The sequence below is a fragment of the Astatotilapia calliptera genome, chromosome 20 (assembly GCF_964374335.1).
Source record: "Astatotilapia calliptera chromosome 20, fAstCal68.1, whole genome shotgun sequence".
Lineage (NCBI taxonomy): Eukaryota > Metazoa > Chordata > Actinopteri > Cichliformes > Cichlidae > Astatotilapia > Astatotilapia calliptera.
Genome location: NC_137441.1, coordinates 7939481 through 7959864, shown reverse-complemented (window position 1 = coordinate 7959864; position 20384 = coordinate 7939481). Strand labels below are relative to the sequence as shown.

Genomic DNA, 20384 nt, shown 5'->3' with positions numbered 1-20384 from the left:
CTATTCTGCATACACAGCAGTTTTCCTCTTCTGCCACTTCAGAACATGTGTATGAGTTACGAGGGAATAAGAGAGGACTCAGGAGTGTGTGGATGTTTTGTTTTAGTCTGAGTGTTTGGGGGATAAAGGAGGAATCCTCTGTCACAGACACATGTCTCTACTGATGAGCATCTCTGATCTCTTGGTCTACAGGAAGACTCAGGCCTGTTGCTGTTTTGCATGTATAATATACAAATAAAGACACACAGCTGCATTCAGGAGTCTTTTTAAGCCTGTGGCTGTCTGACGCTGTGTTTGTGTTCCTCCCTGTAAATCTCTTAAATGTGCATAGAATTGCTGAGAACACAGTACCATAAGTCATTTTTTACAGTGTTTTCTAATTAGCAGACTAATGAATCAAGGCCCTGTTTGCTGCTGTTCTCACACAGAAGAAATATGCCTGACAGTCTTTATCTTGTTTTATGTGCAGATAGCATTAGACATGCCTGTTGGAACATATTTTAGAGAGGGGACATGTACATTTTTTCTTTTACTATAAAGGTATGTTTGTGTCACCAGTTCCAAGTATGTTGTTGTTACTAACACTAATTAACATTAACTGCAATTATTGCCCAGTGTATCCTGTTTTCAGTCTCGAGACTGTTTCTGATGGAATGCTATAATTTCCTGGAAAGCTGATCTTACCACATGTTCTAATTGGGAGCGGGGGAACAATCAAAAGGCCTCTGAAGGACGGAGACTAAAAATGAGCACCGCACTCTCTTAATCAGTTCAACTTGAGCCTCATGACTGAAACAATATTAATGACATAACGGCTTTTTTTTAAATATCCAAGAATATCTGTGGACATATACATGTATTTACGCAGACAGACCACAGTTTTGGCTGATTCCCTGCTGATCTTGTGCCCAAGGGGAGAGAGGTTACTATGGCAACCCTTGTCCAGCACAGGGGTTTTGGCCTGGTTTTCTTGTTAATAGTTTGAATAGGGTCAGACACCCAACCCCTCCTCAACCCATCAGTAGCATCACTGTGTTGCTGAAAAGGACTGATTGGATAACCCTTACCCCTCATAGTCCACCCCATGTTCTTATCCCTTCCCCTTTCTGCATTGTTTCTGTTGGCCAGCAGAGGTCAAAGGTCCCCAGAGTGGTGTTCATCTTACCTCTGTCCTTACCCTCTCCACTTACAGGGGGAGCTCTAATTATTCAAGAGTTGCTGGGAAGTTGGTAGATGAGAGGTTAAAGGTTGTGATGTCTGTCTCCATAGAGTTACATGCGGTATGGTTTGAAATTTAGGGTGGAAGGGTGTAATGGGCTGTGAAGGTGATGGACCTCTGGTTTAGCCACACAGTCACCTTTGAAACTTTGAAATTATGTCTGATTATTTAAAGCCAGTGGCAGTAAAAAATACCAAGACAACAATATAATGATGGTAATTCTTATTTTATTATTTTTTTGTGCAGTATACAACTGGGAATGTAGGAAAAAAAAACCTGTGGATCATATGTTGTATTTATGTGGCATGAGAACTATATCATCAATAACTTGTAGAAAAACACATCATTTTTTAATAGATTGCCTGAGGGGAAAATGCTCTCAGTACACACTGCGTGCAATCACAGTGCAATAATGATCAAGGATGGTGCCAGAAATAAACAAAAACTATGATTATTTCAGATTACTATTTCTATAACATCCAGTTAGTAGGTGTAATCTTATGTCTTATCCTTTTCCCTTTTCTGTTCTTCTCGTCTCATTTACATGCCTATCTATAATATTCTATCATGTGTCAAAGAACGCCTGTAATATTATGGCCTTAATGAAGACGGCATTGAGTGTCAAGGCCTTATCACAGCACAATGCATTTGTCAAAAGCATGTTCACTTACCACTACCAAGTACATCTCAGTAATATAAACCACCCCATGAAACATGTAGGGAGATTATTCAAGTTCAAACACATTACAAGTATAAAATATAGTCTTGGTTGAAGTGCTTTTATATTCTCATTTGTTGTACGGATCCCACTGGCTATAATTTCCTAGTATCACATCTACCTGGCAGTCTTGTCCCACATTTAAATCTCACAAATCCGGTGGGAGAAATTGGAATGATTTCAGCTAATTTGCCCCTCACCTGAACCTCTTCTGAGCTACTTCTTGATTCAAATATCTTTGTGATCTACTTTGAAGTACACCGAGGGAGAAAGCAGTAGAGTGATATTTTCTTCTGGTTCAGTATGTTTGACATTCCTCTAATAACTTTTGTCTAACCATCAGTAGCTGTGTTTGCTGCATCTAATAGTTTCGTGATTGTTTTGTCCCTTGCTTATTTACTCACATAAAATAGGTATAGCTTTTCTTTGTTCTTTCGACACGTACATCGCATCAGTCAATGCTCCATCTTTAAAAGACAAAAATCTCTGGAGAGAACGTTTCCTTATTAGAAGATGAGGTTTCGCGCAGAGGTAGCTGTTATTTTGTGCTCGTAACTTGGAATTGTGTGTGGGCTTATGTGTAGCTATGTAAACGTGTAATGTTTTGCATATATATTCAACTTAAAGTTGTTGGCATCGCCAGAATGCAGTTTTTAGAAAAAACAGTTTCTATGTGCAAATAGGAACAATAGCTTCATCATACTAGCAAACCCAGATTTTTAAGGGCTAAGCAGAAAATCCCTCCCACCACATCCCTCTGTTTTTGCTCTCTATGAACCTTTCTGGACTGTGTCCATCAGCAGCAGCATGCTGGTCTCTGTTCAGTGTTTTAATGTGGAGCTAAATATAGGCCTGACATTGTGCTGCTGTGCTTAATATGTGTTTGGGCTGATTAGAGTTGAGGCCTGATCTCATCCCACCACAGACCCCTTAATGCATGCCGTGGTCTCTGGTTTCTTTTTTTACTCGGGGGCAAACAGAAGAAAGTGCTGATATAATCATGTTTTGGGTTGTGAATTATGTGACCGAGAGAGATGGTAATATTGCAGAGCTAAAACTTTATTGAACGAGTGTTGGATATAGCTATTATCCAGACGGCAAATTGCACCATTGGTCTCTGGAAGTCAGTTTAATAGAATGTTTGCTAGTGATACTCACTGATATTTAGTGGGAGCAAAAAAATGGCCATTTGAATGGTCAGCATGTGTGATTTGTTGTGGCGTCTGGGCAGGCTTTTGTTTTCCTTTTCAAACAGATGAGAAAAGGTGCTGTCGAGGAGAGGGTTAACTGCTTTGTTCATGGGGCGTAGAGCCAAATCAATAGGCTTTATGGTGCCCTGCCAAAAATGTGAAGTAATTGCCCCTTGTAGGCTCGGGTCACTTTAGCTGATATACTGCCACTGTATGAGCCAGGTGAGGGGAAAGGAATTCCACTTACAAAAAGAGTGATGTCTCTTGTGATTATCCTAATTCCAATGTCTATTTTCATTTTCTTCCCGCTCCACTAATATGTAACCTCTTTAAAAATTGCTTTATTGCTTACATTTTTTCCAAACTCTGTAATTGTTTATAATTTTTCTTTCCTTTTCCTCTTCACCCTCTTCCTGCCTTTTCTTGTGTTTTCCTCCTCACCAACATGTAGTCTCTCCAGCCTCAGTCTTTCCGATGGGAACTGACACAAGCTAACATAAGCCTTATGGGAGCTTATATTGTACAACAGGAACAAAAGAGATGGCATACTGGGCTGTTGGGAGTCTTCTCACACATATACACAGGACATTTCTACACGCCGCTCGCTACTGACACCAGAATTCTTCAGCCTGACACTGGTGATGGATTAGATGCGTTATCAAGGCGGAGAGAGGCTCCATGTTTTCTCCCAGTGTGCAGAATAAGGAGAGGGATGAAAAGGGGTGGGGGAGACTCGCACACAGGCAGCTGAATAGCCTGAACCTATTCCACCTGAAGTAGAGAAATACAATAGCAGCCTGCTACATTTCAAGCTGGGTTTCCAGGACAAACATGAAAATAGATATAGTGAGCCTCGTTGGTACACAGGGTTCTGCAAGGTGTGGAACATAACCAGCTGTGTGTCTGTCTGGCTGTAAAACTGCTCATTGACTGTGTTCCTTGAAGGACTACTCAAGGTGTTGCAATCATGAAGATGCTGCTCTGTTTTACTGATGTCCTTAAAATCAGAATGAATTGGTGTCTTACTGGTATTTTATTCCTAGTGTGTTGGCAATTAATTTTTTCCCGACTGTTACTCATACCACCAGTCCACTCTTAGTGATACATTCCCAATCTCACGCCTAAAGCATCTGACTTCATCTAGTATGTGTCCATATCAACATATCCCAGGGCGTCAAACTCTGCCGTTCTGTCAGAAGCTACTGGCATATCAGATCTATACCACCAGACCTGGCAGTATTGGATTTGGAGATAACAGTCTTCCTTTGAAGAGTGGAAAAAGTCTGCGTTGGGAGGTTGGGAGATGGTGGTGTAGTAAATCAGACGTTTGTCAGCCATGGTTCGTGTCTTGTTTGGCTTTGATTGTTCACTTTGTTTCCATGACTTACACTTTCTGATTCGTTTCATTTGCACCAACATTTTACTAGTCAGTAGCTAAGTTAAGGCACTAAAACATACTTGGTTAGGTTTATGCACCAAACTACATTGATTATGTTTTGGAAAATATTGTAGTTTAGGTTAAAAAAAAAGCCTCCTTAAGTAACCATGCATGTTGAAAAACAATAAATAAATATGTAGTGATATTCAATTTGATGGCAAGGGGCTGTTTGTACATTAAGCATGCTTTTGGGAGTTGAAGACTGAGATCAATCACATTGTTAGTTAAACCTAGTGTGTCACACCACAGATGCAAAAGGACAGCTTGTCTATAATTTTCTGGACTCTAGCATCTTTAAAATATACTGCCGTATTCAATACTCTGGACTGGTGGATGGTGGGCCATCCCCAGAAGGTTAGTCTTATCAGCACACCTCACCATTTTTCCCACTTCTGTGTAACAGATCTAAAAATATTTATGTGAGCTTAGTGTAGCTTTCTGGTGTTTCTAGTTCAAGGCTGTTTCCTTGATATTCTCATGCATTGGAGGGGTTTTAAGGTAAAAGACAAATTCTGAGCTTGTGGAAAAGGTCTTTTTCTTTCTTAAAGGTGTGCTTGCAATGCAAAACCTGATGGCATAAGAGCACCTTTGGCTATCACAAAAGCTTTTGAAATCATGAGAAGCATCACTGGCGCTTAAAATGCTTTCAGCAGTTTATCAATTGTCATATGATCCAAGGTGTGAGGTGGTAGTCTCAACACCACGTTCAAGGCTATTTGGCAAGACTGAGAATGGTTCTATCAGAGAAACTGGGCTTTATTAGTGAAAGTCCATCGTGGTCTATGTCAGGTCTCCTGGTTGACTTTAAACTGTATTTGACCTTAACTGAATACAAGTGCCATTTACCTAAACATAGCTGCCTCTGTGGTATCTCTGTGTATTGAGACAGCGTGTGAAAGTGTGCGGTGGTGTACTTTAGCAGAATCTAATCCAGTGTGTGGGATCAAGCAGATAAAGGCAATGCCTATCACTTCAACACTCAAGACTACTGAACTGGATTAGCGCAGATGCAGAAGATAGCTGCCAGATAGGTTATTCAGGGACTCTCTTTCTCTCTCTTTGAGATTCAGCCATAAGAGCATAATCTCCTAGAAATCAACTCTTGTTTTACTATTTTGGTACAACATGTAGGTGGAAGACCTACAGTATGACTTAATTCTATCCCAATGCAAGGTGTTAGTGTGTTGTACTCTGTGGTTTGGTAAAGGTTCTCATATGTGGGTTACATTCTGCTCTGCTAGCTGAAATCTGGTGGTAAAATAATGTGCACTCTCTGGATCTGTATTGGTCTTGGCAACGAGCTGTACACATGCTTGTCTTGTTTCAGAACACTAACCTCCCTCAAGGCTAAGTTTTGAAAATAAGATTTCCACACATATTTAAAAAGAAAACAGTTCTCAGGTAATAGTTAGCAGCTGGACCATTAAAGAAGAAAAATTCTTTAGAAATTGAGCGTCTACTGTTGAACAAACACTTGGAACAGGGCAAGCTGTGAAACAGACATCAATCTATAGACATGAACATACTGTTACATCTCATGTTACTTCACGGTTGTATTTTGAGACCAAATCAAAACCATTTTGGCATTTTGCATATATTACATTTAATATTGATTTTTTCTTTTTGATGAAACTGCAGTTTGTTTTTTTTTAATGTTCTTTCCAATTCCTTTTACTGTAGAACAGCAGCATCCACAACACACTGCAAACACACATTTGATGCACTTTTTACGTAGGATTTATTCCGCACTCAAGCAAATTGCTTCACACGGACTCTCGCAGTTGGGGATTCAGTGTCTGGCACAGTGTTCAAAACCAGAGAGACCAGGAAGGGAAAGAGAGCAAGAGAAAGAGAGGGAGAGAGAGAACAGGACAGGGAAAAAAGGAGAAGGGCAATTTGAATTGGAGTTTGGTCAATCTTCAAACGTTTTTTCAGGGTGCTTACATGGTCTGATCAAAAGCACCCCACTGGCACAGGGCCTTGTAGCCACAAGGGGAGGCCTCTGATGCCTCTGCCATGGCTTCCCTGCTGGCCAACCACCCCAGCCCCACTCTCCACCCCCAACAGCTACCCATTTAATGCTGACTAGGTGCTGTGACAGAAAGCCTGTAAATAAAAGCAAAAGTTGTTGTTTTTTAATCTGTTGTTTTTGCTAGGTTCTGGCAGCATGGCAAAAGATGCTGGTTACCTGCGGAGTCCAGATGTGCATATTGAAGTTTTCAAGCCAAATACACCACCACCTTTATAATTAAACTATTGCCTCATGATAGTTTTAAGGGGCTTGGATTTTTAAAACCAAGTATCGCAGCTATCTGTGTGCTTCAAGTTTTTATGATGCCTGTTTTCATCTTTTCACCGTGATCATATTTTTTTCATCATTCATGACAGCGCTGTTTTTTCTCTTCAACATAAAGCTGCCCGTGGTGGCCCCGGGGGAGAATGTAGACTGTTTTTCAACAATCTCATCCATCTTCACTTTTTCCCCTCTTACTCAACTATACTCAGTTGCAGCTCTCCAATGCTGGTGATAGAGAGAGGCTAGCTAATGGCTGTGGTGTTGAAAAGGGAACCATGTCAGGCCAGGACAGACCAGAGGAGAGCTCTCTGGGGTATCAGGGGTTGTTTCCATGGATGGGCAGTCTTAAAATAGAGGGGCAGTAATATTGTGAGGCAGTTGAGGGTATGAAACCAACTTGTTTGCAGCTTTTTCACCCGGCCTGATAAATAATGCAAGGTCGTACAGCGCAAAGATGGGATAGATTTAAGTACCTGAGAGAGCAGGCTAAATGTTGAAGTAAAGCGATGCTGAGAAAAAGATGTTTTGAGCATGAGAGTCGCTTACTCAGGTGGTACATTTTGTTGACTGGTGGAATAGTAGTGTGGGAGTGTGGTAAAGAGAGGGAGTCTTTGACAGAATTATTTTTGGTCCACTAAGCACTGGTGCCTCCATTTACTTGCTCTGGGTTTTCATTTTCTCTTTTTTCTCTCATTCGCCCACCCAGAGGTGAGTCTGCTCTGGAAAGTACTTGTATTTAACTGACCCAATTCACACAAACGTTCATATTTTTTTATACTTTCTAACAGCGTGTCTACATATGTGTTAATATAATAGTCTTTGCAAGATTTACAGTTGCTGTAGAAAAGGGAAAAAAAAATCTGGATGTGAATGTGTTTGTGTTTACATAGTGGGATGGTGAGAGTGTCATTTGTCAATAATGTTTATTCGGTTTTCTTTGTGAGCTATAAGCCTTTGGGAAAAGCATACATAGAAGCAAAGAGTGAGAAAGAGAGTATTAGTGAATCTTCTTCCCTCGTACCCAGTCACTAATACAATGTCTCTGTAAACAGTCTTGCACTTGCATTATTATTATTTTTGTTTTTTAAAACAGGACTGGGCAACTAATCTAATTTTATTTTCAATTTTAATGTTGGCTCCAACAGCTACAATAAAAACAAGATAAGCTGAAAATTATTATTGATTAAAATCAGTGTACCTCATTCTGTTTGTGTTAATTATGCTGTGTAATATGTTAAATAAATAAATAAAAATAAAAAAGTTGCACATTCTCTGTCAGTGCCGAATGTAGCAGGGCGACTAGGTGCACATTCAGCAACTGAGCCTAATACGCTAATCACTAATAATCAAGTTTATTTTAAAGTGCACTAAATATGTAGGCTAAATAATCAAAATACAATTGAAAAGAAAATATAGAAAACAACAACCTACAATAGATGTATCCATTTCCTGACATATTTGACCAGTCACCCAACCTTATAAAATGATCGTGTAAAATGGTTGTAGTTTTTATATTGAACAAAAACACAAAAGCAAACACAAAAAACTATTTTTGCCTTAATAGAGCAGCTCTACTGTCTTGTTGCTGGTAGGCCTAGTATGTTTGTTCTTCTTTTAACAAAGTGTCTGGAGAGTAGAGGTTTTGTTCCTCACACACTCATAGACATCTCTGTATGTGAGTCTCTTTCTGGCCAAATGTTAATTTAAAAGCCCCTGGACAGTGGTGAGAGACTGTGTGATAGCGATCTGATTCAGATGAACTGCAGGCCTGCAGTGGGAAGGTCGGGTTATCTTGTGATCCCTAGTGGCAGCCTGCTAGGACACATATCACAGCATGACAGACTGCTCCTACGGGTGCACACACAAAAATGCACTCACAACACCCACACTGACACAGTAGTGAACAGAACAGTGCTGGCCTGGCCGTGCGCCGACATGCTTTATGGATGAGCATATTTGCTGAGGTCTCCCTCCACACTGCAGTGTCAGTAACCAGATGAAGACTGGCACGGCCCCCACATCCTGCCTTTCTCCTCCTACATATGGTTTTCACATATGTCCTGTTTTCAATGTTTGGATTAGTCTGCCAAGGTCAGATGTAGGTCAGCCATGGAAGGCTTAACCACTTTGAGCTTTGTTCCTTAACTGTGGTGCCTGCTGTCGTGTACCCAACTAACCCTCAAGCTTTGAAGGCAGAGCTCCAGGGATTTTGTGTGAACTTAAATCACATTTCTCTTACTTGATCATCCAGCAGTTTGACACATGGTCTTGCTCACACATTCGTACACAACAGTTTGTGCGTGCACTCGTTTTCTCACCCCCCCCCCACCCCCCCCTTTCGCTGTAGATCTTGTTTTGACAGACATATGACCTTGACTTTCCCCTCTGTGAGCCTGACAGCTCTTTGGTGCTGTCATTGTTTGAATAAACAGATGAATATTTGGGTGGATGGAGGCATGCAAGGATGGACAGATGATAAAGCCATCAGCTTTCATGGTTGGAGGAGGGCCTAGTGACATGTGACATCACAGAAACGTCAGAAAACCCCCACTCAAGTTTAGACAACCCATGCTGCTCCTCAAGATTTGCTGTTCTGTTTATGTCTGGCCAAGGGGATCTAATGAATGACGAAGGCTAGCACTGGCCCATTTGGGTCAGATGCCTAATATAAGTCATTTAAATTCTTTTCCATTGCTTTTGCAGTACGTTGGTCTTGGCTTCAAGTTCAAAGCTTTCCTGAGCAAATACATCATTCACTGAGGGAAAGAGAAAACCAAAACACAGCTCAAGTTTCACAAAGGTCTAATAATATCCACAAATAATTCCGCACAGTTTTTATAACCCCGTCTTACAAGGAACTTATAGAGGACTTACATTACCTCATACTATGAAAATATTATGGTTTGTTGCACAGTTGTTGGCAATTATAAAAAAAGCTTTTATGTCATATTCATATTCATTCTTTCTAGTGGAAGCGATCCTCAAGGAGAATCTCCACCTCCAACTGAAACTTCAAGTAGCTAAATAATTTCAGTGTTTTTCAAAACAAAAACAAAAAAAATGAATCATGTTTGTCATTCCTGTCAATCATTTTTATCTGGTTTTACTATTCCTGCTGTCACTGAGGTATAAATAGCTAAATCTGACCTGTTTGTGTTCTGTTTTTTGTCAGATTCGTGTTGATGGGCCTCCTCACGGTGGTGTTCAGTATGAAACGATCTCGGTTATCAAGGATGGGAGCCCTGTCCTCAGGGATATGGCCTTCTCTCTTGACCGCAACTACCTCTACGTCATGTCTGAGAGACAGGTAGGTATTTGAAAGCTGCATGCTTGAAAATATGTGACGCAAGTGTCCATACATAAGAAGAGATGGTTTTAATGTGCCTTTGTCTCTGTATGCATATGTTCGAAATGTCAGGAATATTGTGCGAATGTGTGAGCTCCAGCAGGGCGCAAGATGGCCCACCTCTCAACATCAGCAATCCACCACCTACTGTTAGCTATAAATAACCAGGGTGGCACAGCAGGGGACATTGTGACAGCATTTGATAATGAAGGAGAACAATGAGGGCAGGGAAAACGAAATAGACAGACGAGGAAAAGATAAGGTACAATGAGAGTGGATGAAGGAGAAGAAGGGCAGAGACTGGCAGGTTGACTGGCTGCTTGAAGCATGGGAGAAAGAGTGATGATGGAAAAGGGACAGCTGGAGGAGTGTACGACTTAGGAGTAAAGGAAAAAAAAATGGAGACAGAGTGCAAGGTCATCTTTTCACACTTCTAATGAAGTGACACAGCACTGCAGTCTGGGTGGGCAGCAGCTGATAACCATCAATGCAACTGACATACTAAACAGGTAGAAGAAGTGCGAGGACACAAGGGTAAAAGGGGACACAAGGGCAGAGTAGAAGGGAGGAGATGCAAAGGAGGGGAAAACATGGTGTCTTGGAAAAGAGATGACAACAGGAGGAGAAGAGGAGAGGAGCAGCTGCAGGGGAGCGTGGCAGCGTAGCAGCCCTAGAGAGAGACAACGTGCAAGGCTGTCAGTGTGAGGTGATAGATTGCCATCCTCTCCTCTTATCTCTTCTTTTAACACACCCAGCTTTAGCTTATGGGTTGAATCCATGGTGGATGGATAACGTGTAAAAGAGTAATTTTGAAATGATGTCCAATTCAGAGACGGGAAAACGGAGCCGTAAATGTAGTACTACGTTATTTTTTTATCCTTCAGCACATGACTTACACTTTCTTTTTTTTTTTATATATATATAAAAACAAACACTTGAAAAGTTGCACAGTTCTAGCTGCCTACCTGATGTGAGAATAACAATAAAGCCAAAGTCGGATCACTTCACCAGTAACAGCTCAGTACTTTGAGCAAAAAATATTCCAAGATTATAATTCTAGTTTATCTTTTTTTGCTAAAGCTTGCTAAAGTCATCGCCACAAATATTCAGACATTTACACAGTTTTCACAATTTTGCCTCTGCACACTACCATTCTGGATTCTAAAAGCAATCAAGATGTGACTGGAGTGCCGGCTTTAAGCTTTAATTTAAGGAGTTAAGGAGTTTAACAAGTGCTGCAATAACTATTTAGGAATTACAACAATACATAGTCCCTCAATTTAAGAGCCCCAAATTTAATTAGACAGCTAACATTATTTTAAATAGAAATATTTTGAATGAAAATCTTTTGCAATCAGTGGCTGCCTAAATTCTAGAAGCCATGCAGATCATCAAATGTTGTGCTGTTATGCCTTCACTGAAGAATATCCAGTTTCTTTCCCTTGATAAACTCTTGGGTAGCTTTTGCAATATGCTTTGGCTCATCATCCATTTGCACTGTCTGATCAGTTTTGCGGTATTAAGCTGAATATGAGCTCAGAATATAGCCCTGTACACTTCAGGATTTATCCTGCTACTTCTATCAGCAGTCACATCATCAGTAAACACTAGTCTCCTGGTTCCACTGGCAGCCGTACATGCCCATGCCATAACACTGCCTCCACTATGTTTGACAGACTACGTTATGGATCGTGAGCTGTTCTTTAATTTTAACCTTTTTTAAATACTCTCCTACCATCATCCTGGTACAAGTTTGTCTTTATTTCATGTATTTAAAGGGAAAACTTTAGTCATTTTACATGCTTTTTTTGGTGTTGCTCTGCCTTCTCTCTTTTTCAGAATGTACCAGTGTGTTGATTTGGCCCTTCCTAAAGTTTGTGCTATTTCTTTAGGGTTTCTTTTGTTTTTTCATACTAATGGTGATGTTGTACAGTTGAATTGACAGCTTGTGCTGAGATTTCTTGTGAAGAGCTACCAAATGCAAGTTCAGTGTTTAGGACTCCAGGTCTTTTATCTGGTTAATTTCTCATGATATATTAAGGGAAACGGCCAATCATGTCCAATTATATGCAGGCCTCTGAAAATTAGGACCATATATAAAATTTTTGATAATTACTAAAGGTTAATGCAGTCCTCATGTTAAACCCCTTGAATTAAAGCTTCAAGTCTTCAGTTCAGTCCAATATTGGCAGTTTGATTTAAAATCCAGAGTGAAAATTACAATTATTGTCAAAATAATTATGGATCTAAATGTACATTGAAGGCCAAATTATACTATTTAAGTTCAGTTCAATTCAGTTTTATTTATATAGCGCTACATCACAGCAGCAGTCGCCTCAAAAGCGCTTTATATTCTTAGGTAAAGACCCCACAATAATACAGTTTATCAAGCCTCTTTATAAGTATTTATATAGTATATTAATCAAAAGATATAACTGTACATCTCTATGTTTGGAGGAGGTTTGCATAGATATGTATATATAAACAAAACATGTATATTGATATTAAATGAAATATAAAAATTTCATGCATAAACATAAGATGCAGGTATTGGACAATGAACTGATGACTCTGAAGCAATGGACTGAGCAAGTAAAGAAGAGTTTGCACTGATTCTAAAGTCTCTTTCCCATATTTACTAAATCCTTTATTCTCACTTATTCTGCAGATGAAAGAAGCTTTTGATGTTGAGCTCATAACTGCTAGTCATCTGAATGAGAGGTGATCGTGGTGAATATTATTAGTATTCAGTGTAGGGATTCTTCTGTCTTCCTCTCTAGGGGTTAGGGAGGATCGAAGGAGACAGACACGCACACACATACTGAAACATGCTCAATTGCTTCAGGGATGTTGGCATGCATGTTGAAAGACACCTCCTGATAGTCATATCGTGGCTCAAGAGTTGGGAGTTCGCCTTGTAATCAGAAGGTTGCCGAGCTCCGGCTTGGACAGTCTCAGTCATTGTGTCCTTGGGTAAGACACTTCACCCGTTGCCCACTGGTGGTGGCCCACGGGCCCGGTGGCGCCAGTGTCCGGCAGCCTCGCCTCTGTCAGTGCGCCCCAGGGTGGCTGTGGCTACAATGTAACTTGCCATCACCAGTGTGTGAATGTGTGGATGACTGGATGTGTAAAGCGCTTTGGGGTCCTTAGGGACTAGTAAAGCGCTATACAAATACAGGCCATTTACCATATCTGACAGTGTCTGTAGAGAGGTTGTGCATGTGACCCATATGGCCCTTTCAGTTGGAAACAGTTCAATCAGTGGCAAAGGAACGTTATGTTCATCTGCAGTAATATATATTTGGTTGCATTTTGGTATTTGCTTGTTCTAGGACATCCCCACTCATCCTTGTGCATATATGGAAAGTAAAAAAACACTGAGATCAGCAACAAGAACAGAGCTGATACCAATGACAATAAATATGACCATTAAGTCATATACCATGTAAAGGAGTTTTTTTGAAAGTGGGTTGCAAAGCAGCTTGCAGGTGTGCAGCAACTCTGGACAGGCTAAAGCAGCTTGAGTGGCATGTCTTATATGGGAAATACCAGCTGAATGCATAGACTGGTATCAGCTTAGCCATGAGCTCATTTTTCACAGCAGTGTACTGTGCTCAAAATTATCCTCATTTTTTTGGTATGTTAGGTAAAACAACATATTTTTTCGTATGAAGACCTTTCTTGCAAAGCTGTGATCCAAATATATTTTTGAGTTTTCCGGAGTATGCCTGGAATTCAAATTTGCATGTATTTTGTCTTGCCCAGTTTGACCTTTATCTCATCATAAGCTTAAATATCACCTCGAGCTACACTTGTAGTCACACATCCAGGACATCACGAGCTATATCTTGTCTAAGCTCTACTTGTTCCCATGTGTCTGACTAATGCCATCTAAGGCCAAGCACATGGCGATGGGAGACGGCAGGAACAAAGGAGGGATGATATCAAACGGAAACCAAGGCAGATTTGGCTCCAGTTGCATTTCCTACTCTGAATAACAAAGAAGTCCTCTGTGTTTGGCACAGTGGGAAATAGAGGGAACAGAGAGAGCAAGAGAGAGACAGACATTAAGGGGGAGACGGACAGAAATTGGGAGAGCAAGAGTAAAATTTGCTCAGCAAGGCCATGCTCCAGAATTCTCTCTCTCTCCTGTCCTCACACCCTCACACACAACACTGTGTTGTGGCTAAGAATTGTGGGATGTGCAACGCCTCTGTGAATACAAACATGCAGACAGGCACCCACGGGGATGCACACACAGTCACACAAACAAAACACATGCTTCCCTTAGTATTCATTTACATACATTTAGTCACAATGCACTGGTTCTCCTTATCATGTGTACACTGTTATAAAAACACTGGAACTGCACATACATGAAAACACCAATCTCTCAATATTGTAATGGCAAGTCCATAAGGCTGATGGAGACTTCATTACCTATAGCCTATTGCATGTGAATCTTCAGTCTGACTTGCACACAACCTTCCTCGTGTAATATTTTAGCAAACTTTTTCTTTTCTCTTGTTTCATTTGTTTCTTTCTCACATTCTCACACAAGACACCATCACTGACTCACCTCCAAACATATTTAATAACTCCCTTTTTCATATTTGATCCATCGTCCTGCCATGTTAAACTGTGCTTTTGTTTTGTAGATGCAATGACAATAGCATTCACCATATTAATGATGTGGTGAGATTGGCCCAATGCGAGGCAGTGCAGTGGAACTGATGAAAAGACCTGGCTCACTGGCTTTCTCTACTCCCTGAGCAGTGTGTGTGTGTGTGTGTGTGTGTGTGTGTGTGTGTGTGTGTGTGTGTGTGTGTGTGTTTGCCCTCCTGTAGGGGTATTGTATCATTACTGACAGTCCTGAAATACATAACAGCAGGTTTTCATCTCAAGATTTATCTGTGTATATGCACTATGGTGCCTCTTTTGAATAATCACAAGACATGCTGGTTTAATCAAATAAAATCGTTTAATTTTATTAGGACTGACTTTGAAGTTTGTGCATTACAAATGTCCTTGTGTATCCCGTGATTCGGCAGATCCGTTGTATGGATTTCTGCCAGATCACATGTTTGAGTCATGTTATGCGAATTGTCTGCGCAACTGTTTCTATATTTATACCAATAATCCAAAAATTTGGGGTTTCTGCTGTCATTGCTGTTTTGGGAGATTCGAGTGAGCTGCTGCCTAGACAGTCTTTTCTGTCTCGATGCGTCATATGTCTTACATTCCTGCAGCACCTCTGCATAAATTGTATCAAAAGCGTTAGGCTTCGAAGTGAGTACCACATCTTCCTCTACATTTACAAAGCACACATGGTTATGCACCACGTATTATCTTCAAAGGTTATTCTTTAATATTAATACTAGCAGCCACTTTACATGCATCAAAAAATACTCCAGTATTATAACAGTCTCTCCAGATTCTGCAATTAGATTGATAAAGTATTCATGTACAGTATGAATGGCAGCTGCAGTAGAGCTAAGCCACTGGTTTTGGAAATTCAGTATCTGCCATCTGGCTAATCCTCATAGTTGTTGTTATTGTTATTATTATTCATATTTTTATTATTATTTAATGAGGCAGCACAATGGCTTAGCTGACCTAATATCTTCATTCCAGAAGAGCTGCAATGGAGCTCAGACCATGAAACACTGTCCCCTCTTGTTTTCACCTTTACAACAGATAAAAGATCCTCTGCCTAGGATTCTATGGCTAGCATGCAGTACAATATATGGTGGCTTATTAAAATCTTAAATGAATTATTAAACATATTGGAAGCCAGTGTATAGAGACTTAAACATGTGTAAGGTGGTCACTTTGTTGGCTTTTAAGTAAAAAAAAAAATTACTTATGGATTTTTGATGATAGACAAACTGTGGACATTATCAAGAGATTTGGCTGCCATTCAGCATCGCATGTAGCGCTTCATGTAAGATGCATTTTCATTACTGCAGACATTCTGCCTGGTTTTCATCAGGGGTGGCACCTGGGCAAAGCATGCAGGTGGCAGGGCACATGAGAGAATCTCCAGAAAGTTAAATACTCTCTGGAGTTCTCACATGGTTCAGCCAGATATCATATGGACTTTGTACTGGGGAGCCGACAGGGTAAAGACCCTTTTATGCCTGATTCAACTGATTCATTTGCATTCTAACGTGCACCTCCTGTGGGTGATGTCTAGAAAGGTTCAAGGCTTCAGTATATGTGTGGAAAGAGCTTTTCTGTCTTTCTGTCATTACTAACGTCTCCTTTTTTCCAGTATACTTCCAGAGTTTCTTTTATCAGGCTTTTTCTTGAGAATGCAAACACACCCCTTTCTTTTTTTTCTTTTTTTTTTAACCACAGAGGGCAGGTTTGTGTTTGAGTATGTACGTGTGTAGTTTTTGTGTAGTGTGCTGCTTTTGAGGAGTTTAGACATATGGGAGAACATTCAAGCACACATGCCACTGTGGCCCACAGAAGACCCGAAGCAGCCTTTGTTTCTTTTTGTTGTTAGTTTATCAACAGAATGCAGCATACTGGGATAAATGGTGACAGCTACTCCAGTACTGATGGGGTCTTATAGGGCCTAGATTATCAACATTTGTATGACTCCCTTTCATGTCTTTTGTGGTGTTTTGTGCTGCTCTGTCTGTTGGCACTCGGGGCAAGCACTCATCACACATGGTTGAGAATCAGTGACTGTATTATTTCAGTTGCTTTGGTCAGCAGCCAGGCTATAATGTATTATTCATGGGGAATAATCAAGATTTATCATCTGAAAGGGTTTTGAAGTGATACCTGTGGCGTGGCTTTAGTTCTGTCTGAAAGGTTTTTGAAAATACCGTTTTTTTTTTTTTTAAAAAAAAGGAAACTCAGAGAAATCCTCACACAAAAAACTGAAGTGGTTACTTTTTTATCTTGCTGTAATTAATCCCAAGAAAGGAGGCAGGTGTTGACTTTGTAATGGAGCTCAATGGTTTTTGTAATGTTTTATGGCTATGGTGTACAATGGTGCATAATAGACCTTAAAAGACTTAGTGTTTCCAGTGAAATAGTGTCCCTCTAATTGCTAGCTCTTTATAAGGATAAGTGTGAAATTCCTGCTAGCATGACCAACTGAGGGATACTGAGCTGGCTTGTAAAACAGACTCGTCTTTCATGGACAGACACACAGTCCTCCCCCTATAGAGGCGTTCAGCCATGTGCTGCTGTCACTCTCCAATACACTCTTGGCTCTTTAGCAAACATTAAACCCCCTCAGCCTCCAATCCTTGTATTCCATCCTTCCTCCCTTAGCCAGCTTCATATATGGAACAGCAACATTACAGCTCACAGATTATCAAAAAGAAAAGAAGACCTCTTTTCCAGGCCTGGCAATTTCCTCCAGGTACTCAGCTGTGAAATTTGAAATCCATGCATGAATTCTTTCTTTTTTTAAACCTTTTTTTTTGTAGGAGGTCTGCTCGCAACCTGTTCTAACACCAACCTCCCCCATTTCCTCCCCCCTAGATTTTTCTGTTTCCCCTACTTCCCTTGAACCTTTGTTTGGCTGGTGTGGTTAGATTAGGTGGAAATGGGTTCAGTGGTTATAACGACAGGAGTAAATAGGATTCATTCACTTCTCATCCAAGCTGAGATTAGCTGACATGCTACTGGCTCATTATTAAAGAAGACTTCGGTGCATGTAGCACACACGTGTGACATGGAACACATTGTAGCTAATAACAAGCAATCCGCGTTTGCTCTACTATAGATCTAGCTTCTGCAAATTTAGAGAAAGCGACTAGCAGCGATTTTGCCAGAAAGCCTTTTGTTTCCTAGATTTGTTGTCTCGCTTTTTGCAGACTCAAACACATTTATTAAAAATTATTCATGAAAAAAAAAATTATGAAACACGGCAGCGAATGCTTCTAGCCCAGCTCAACACGCTCTTTGTTTCCCTAAGTCTCTACAACACAGGTGGTGAGTACAAAGAGCGCATTCGATAATAAATCTTGAAATAAACCAGCATTATCATTTAGGTACATATCTGGACTTTCCTGTTGGGTTTTTTTGTTTTTCGTGACTTGGTGAGAGTGAGTGGGTGTGTGTTTGTATGTTTCCCCAAATGTTCTCGTCAGGAAGCAAAAGTTCAAACCAAAAAATTAATACAGACCAAAAGCAACATGAGATATTAGCACTTTACTGAGCTTCTTTCCACACCATCTTTCTCCCTTCTCATTTTGTCAGGAGGGGGTAACAAAAAGGGATTCTGGCATCTACCTCAGCAAGTGCTGCCTTGCACATGGTCCCTTGACCCCGTGTTTGCCCCAGGGCAGTCTAGCTAGCACACAGCTGCACGAAGATGATTCAGGCGTTTGACTCTTGACCTTAAATTGTTTTTTTCCCCCTCACCAATCTGTCTATCTATGACTTTCAGATAAAGAGTCCCAATAACTTAACCGTATACCATTACAGCACAGAGGACAATGATGAAGTTGCTTTTGGGAATATAAATCTGCTGTTATGCTGAATTCAGTTATCATTGCTATAAAGTTCTGCAGCCATCTCACTCCCCGAGTCTTTCCTCAGTCCCATTTGAACACAGTTCACTTTCAGAAAGCAGAATGCTGAATATTTTCCTCTGCTACCCCTGAATGTGCAACTCATTTCCAAATCCCACAGACTGTAAGAATAGATTTCCCTCAAATGTTCCTGAATGTTGCCTAATTCCCAAGTTGTATGTAACTGGCTATTGAGCTGCATGAATATAAGTTGGGTTTTTTTAGGATCTATTGTACCTAACTTGACTTCAACTGAGATTAAATGAGGACTGTTTTCTATAAACAACTGACAAAAAACAACAGGTCCTTTATATGTTTGACAACAATGAAAAAGATGGGCATGAACAAATGGTTTGTAAACTGTCATCTCATGGGCCATCATATAGACTACATATCTACATTTGATCACACCCTTAAGGATGATGAGGGAGGATTTAGCTTACAGGTGTCTGTTTTTCACCAGACATCTCTGGGACGTCGTGCTGTCAGTTAGACAACAGACACTGGCCTTGATGGATTGGCCACCATGTTTTATCTGGGATGTAAGCACAACAGCGGGGTCAGTTTGGCAGCCATTGGAGTGAGGGCCAGCAAATTAATCGCATGACTGCTTACTTACCCAGGTGCTCCATGGTTTGAACAGGGGCCTGGAGCTGTAGCTTAGAAGCTTGAGCTTAGATTCTTAGCTGCTTCCCTGACAGCTTCACTTGATATTGACACCTGGACAAATTAGGATAAATTCCCCTGTCAATACAGACATCCAATGTTATTGATGATGCCATTTAGCTTTTCATTCTGAAGAAACTAGTTTCAACACTGTCTCTCCACTTGTCAAACTCCCTCGATCAGAAGCTTTGTTGTGTATCCATATATGTGTCTGTTGCATGCATGTGTTGATTTCGTTTCCTTTTAAAATAATCTGACCACAAGTTATTAGATTTAGTTATAGCTGCCTTAAATTAGCACTTTCGCTACCTTTCTTGCACGTTTATTATTTATCATGTGCATTAGTTTGCACATTAATCATAATTACTGAGTGTCACTGTAAACCAGGCTGATTTTCACCTGCTATCCTGTGATCGAGACTGTAAAAACCAATTAAGTCATTTAATTGGAGCCTGACTGGCACATAGCTGTATTGGGCTCTATATTGGGATCTGCCTATATGTTGACTGATGTGAACTTTAATATTACAGAACCTAATGGAGAAAAAGATACTTGGGACCAATTTAGACATAGTTTCAGCAGTGCCTGCAGCACATAGAACAGACCAGGCATGATGGTTGACCAGACAGTGCTGAGTCAAGTGGAAATTTTTAATTTAAGCTACTATTGAAATAGATAAGTACATGTGATGATTTGTTATCTTCATGACACTGCAAGTAAAAAGAAAGTGTTTTGGCTTAAACTACCTTTTCAAAGAATATTTGATGTTCCCTTATTTCATTTCCCCTTTTCTAAACGTTACATGCATGCGTGTTGACACACATTCACATGTTTGGTTTAATAGACGTTTCTTTTATTGTTTAATCTGTATGCAATGTTTTTAAATTTTTTGGTCAAAGCTTGTATGAGGTCTAAGGGTTGACTGACTGCATCAGACTGAAGAGACGTCTAGGGCTGGGCCATATCACACC

The 20384-nt window shown here is 40.4% G+C and overlaps 1 protein-coding gene across 1 annotated transcript in view; it reads left to right on the top strand.

Annotated features, from left to right (window-relative positions):
• plxna2 (plexin A2) overlaps nt 1–20384 on the top strand; it is a 157527-nt gene that overhangs the window by 55749 nt on the left and 81394 nt on the right. The window contains exon 4 of the mRNA XM_026153903.2: nt 10034–10168. Within this exon, the coding sequence (XP_026009688.1) occupies nt 10034–10168 (135 nt within the window). The remainder of the gene's footprint in view (nt 1–10033; nt 10169–20384) is intronic.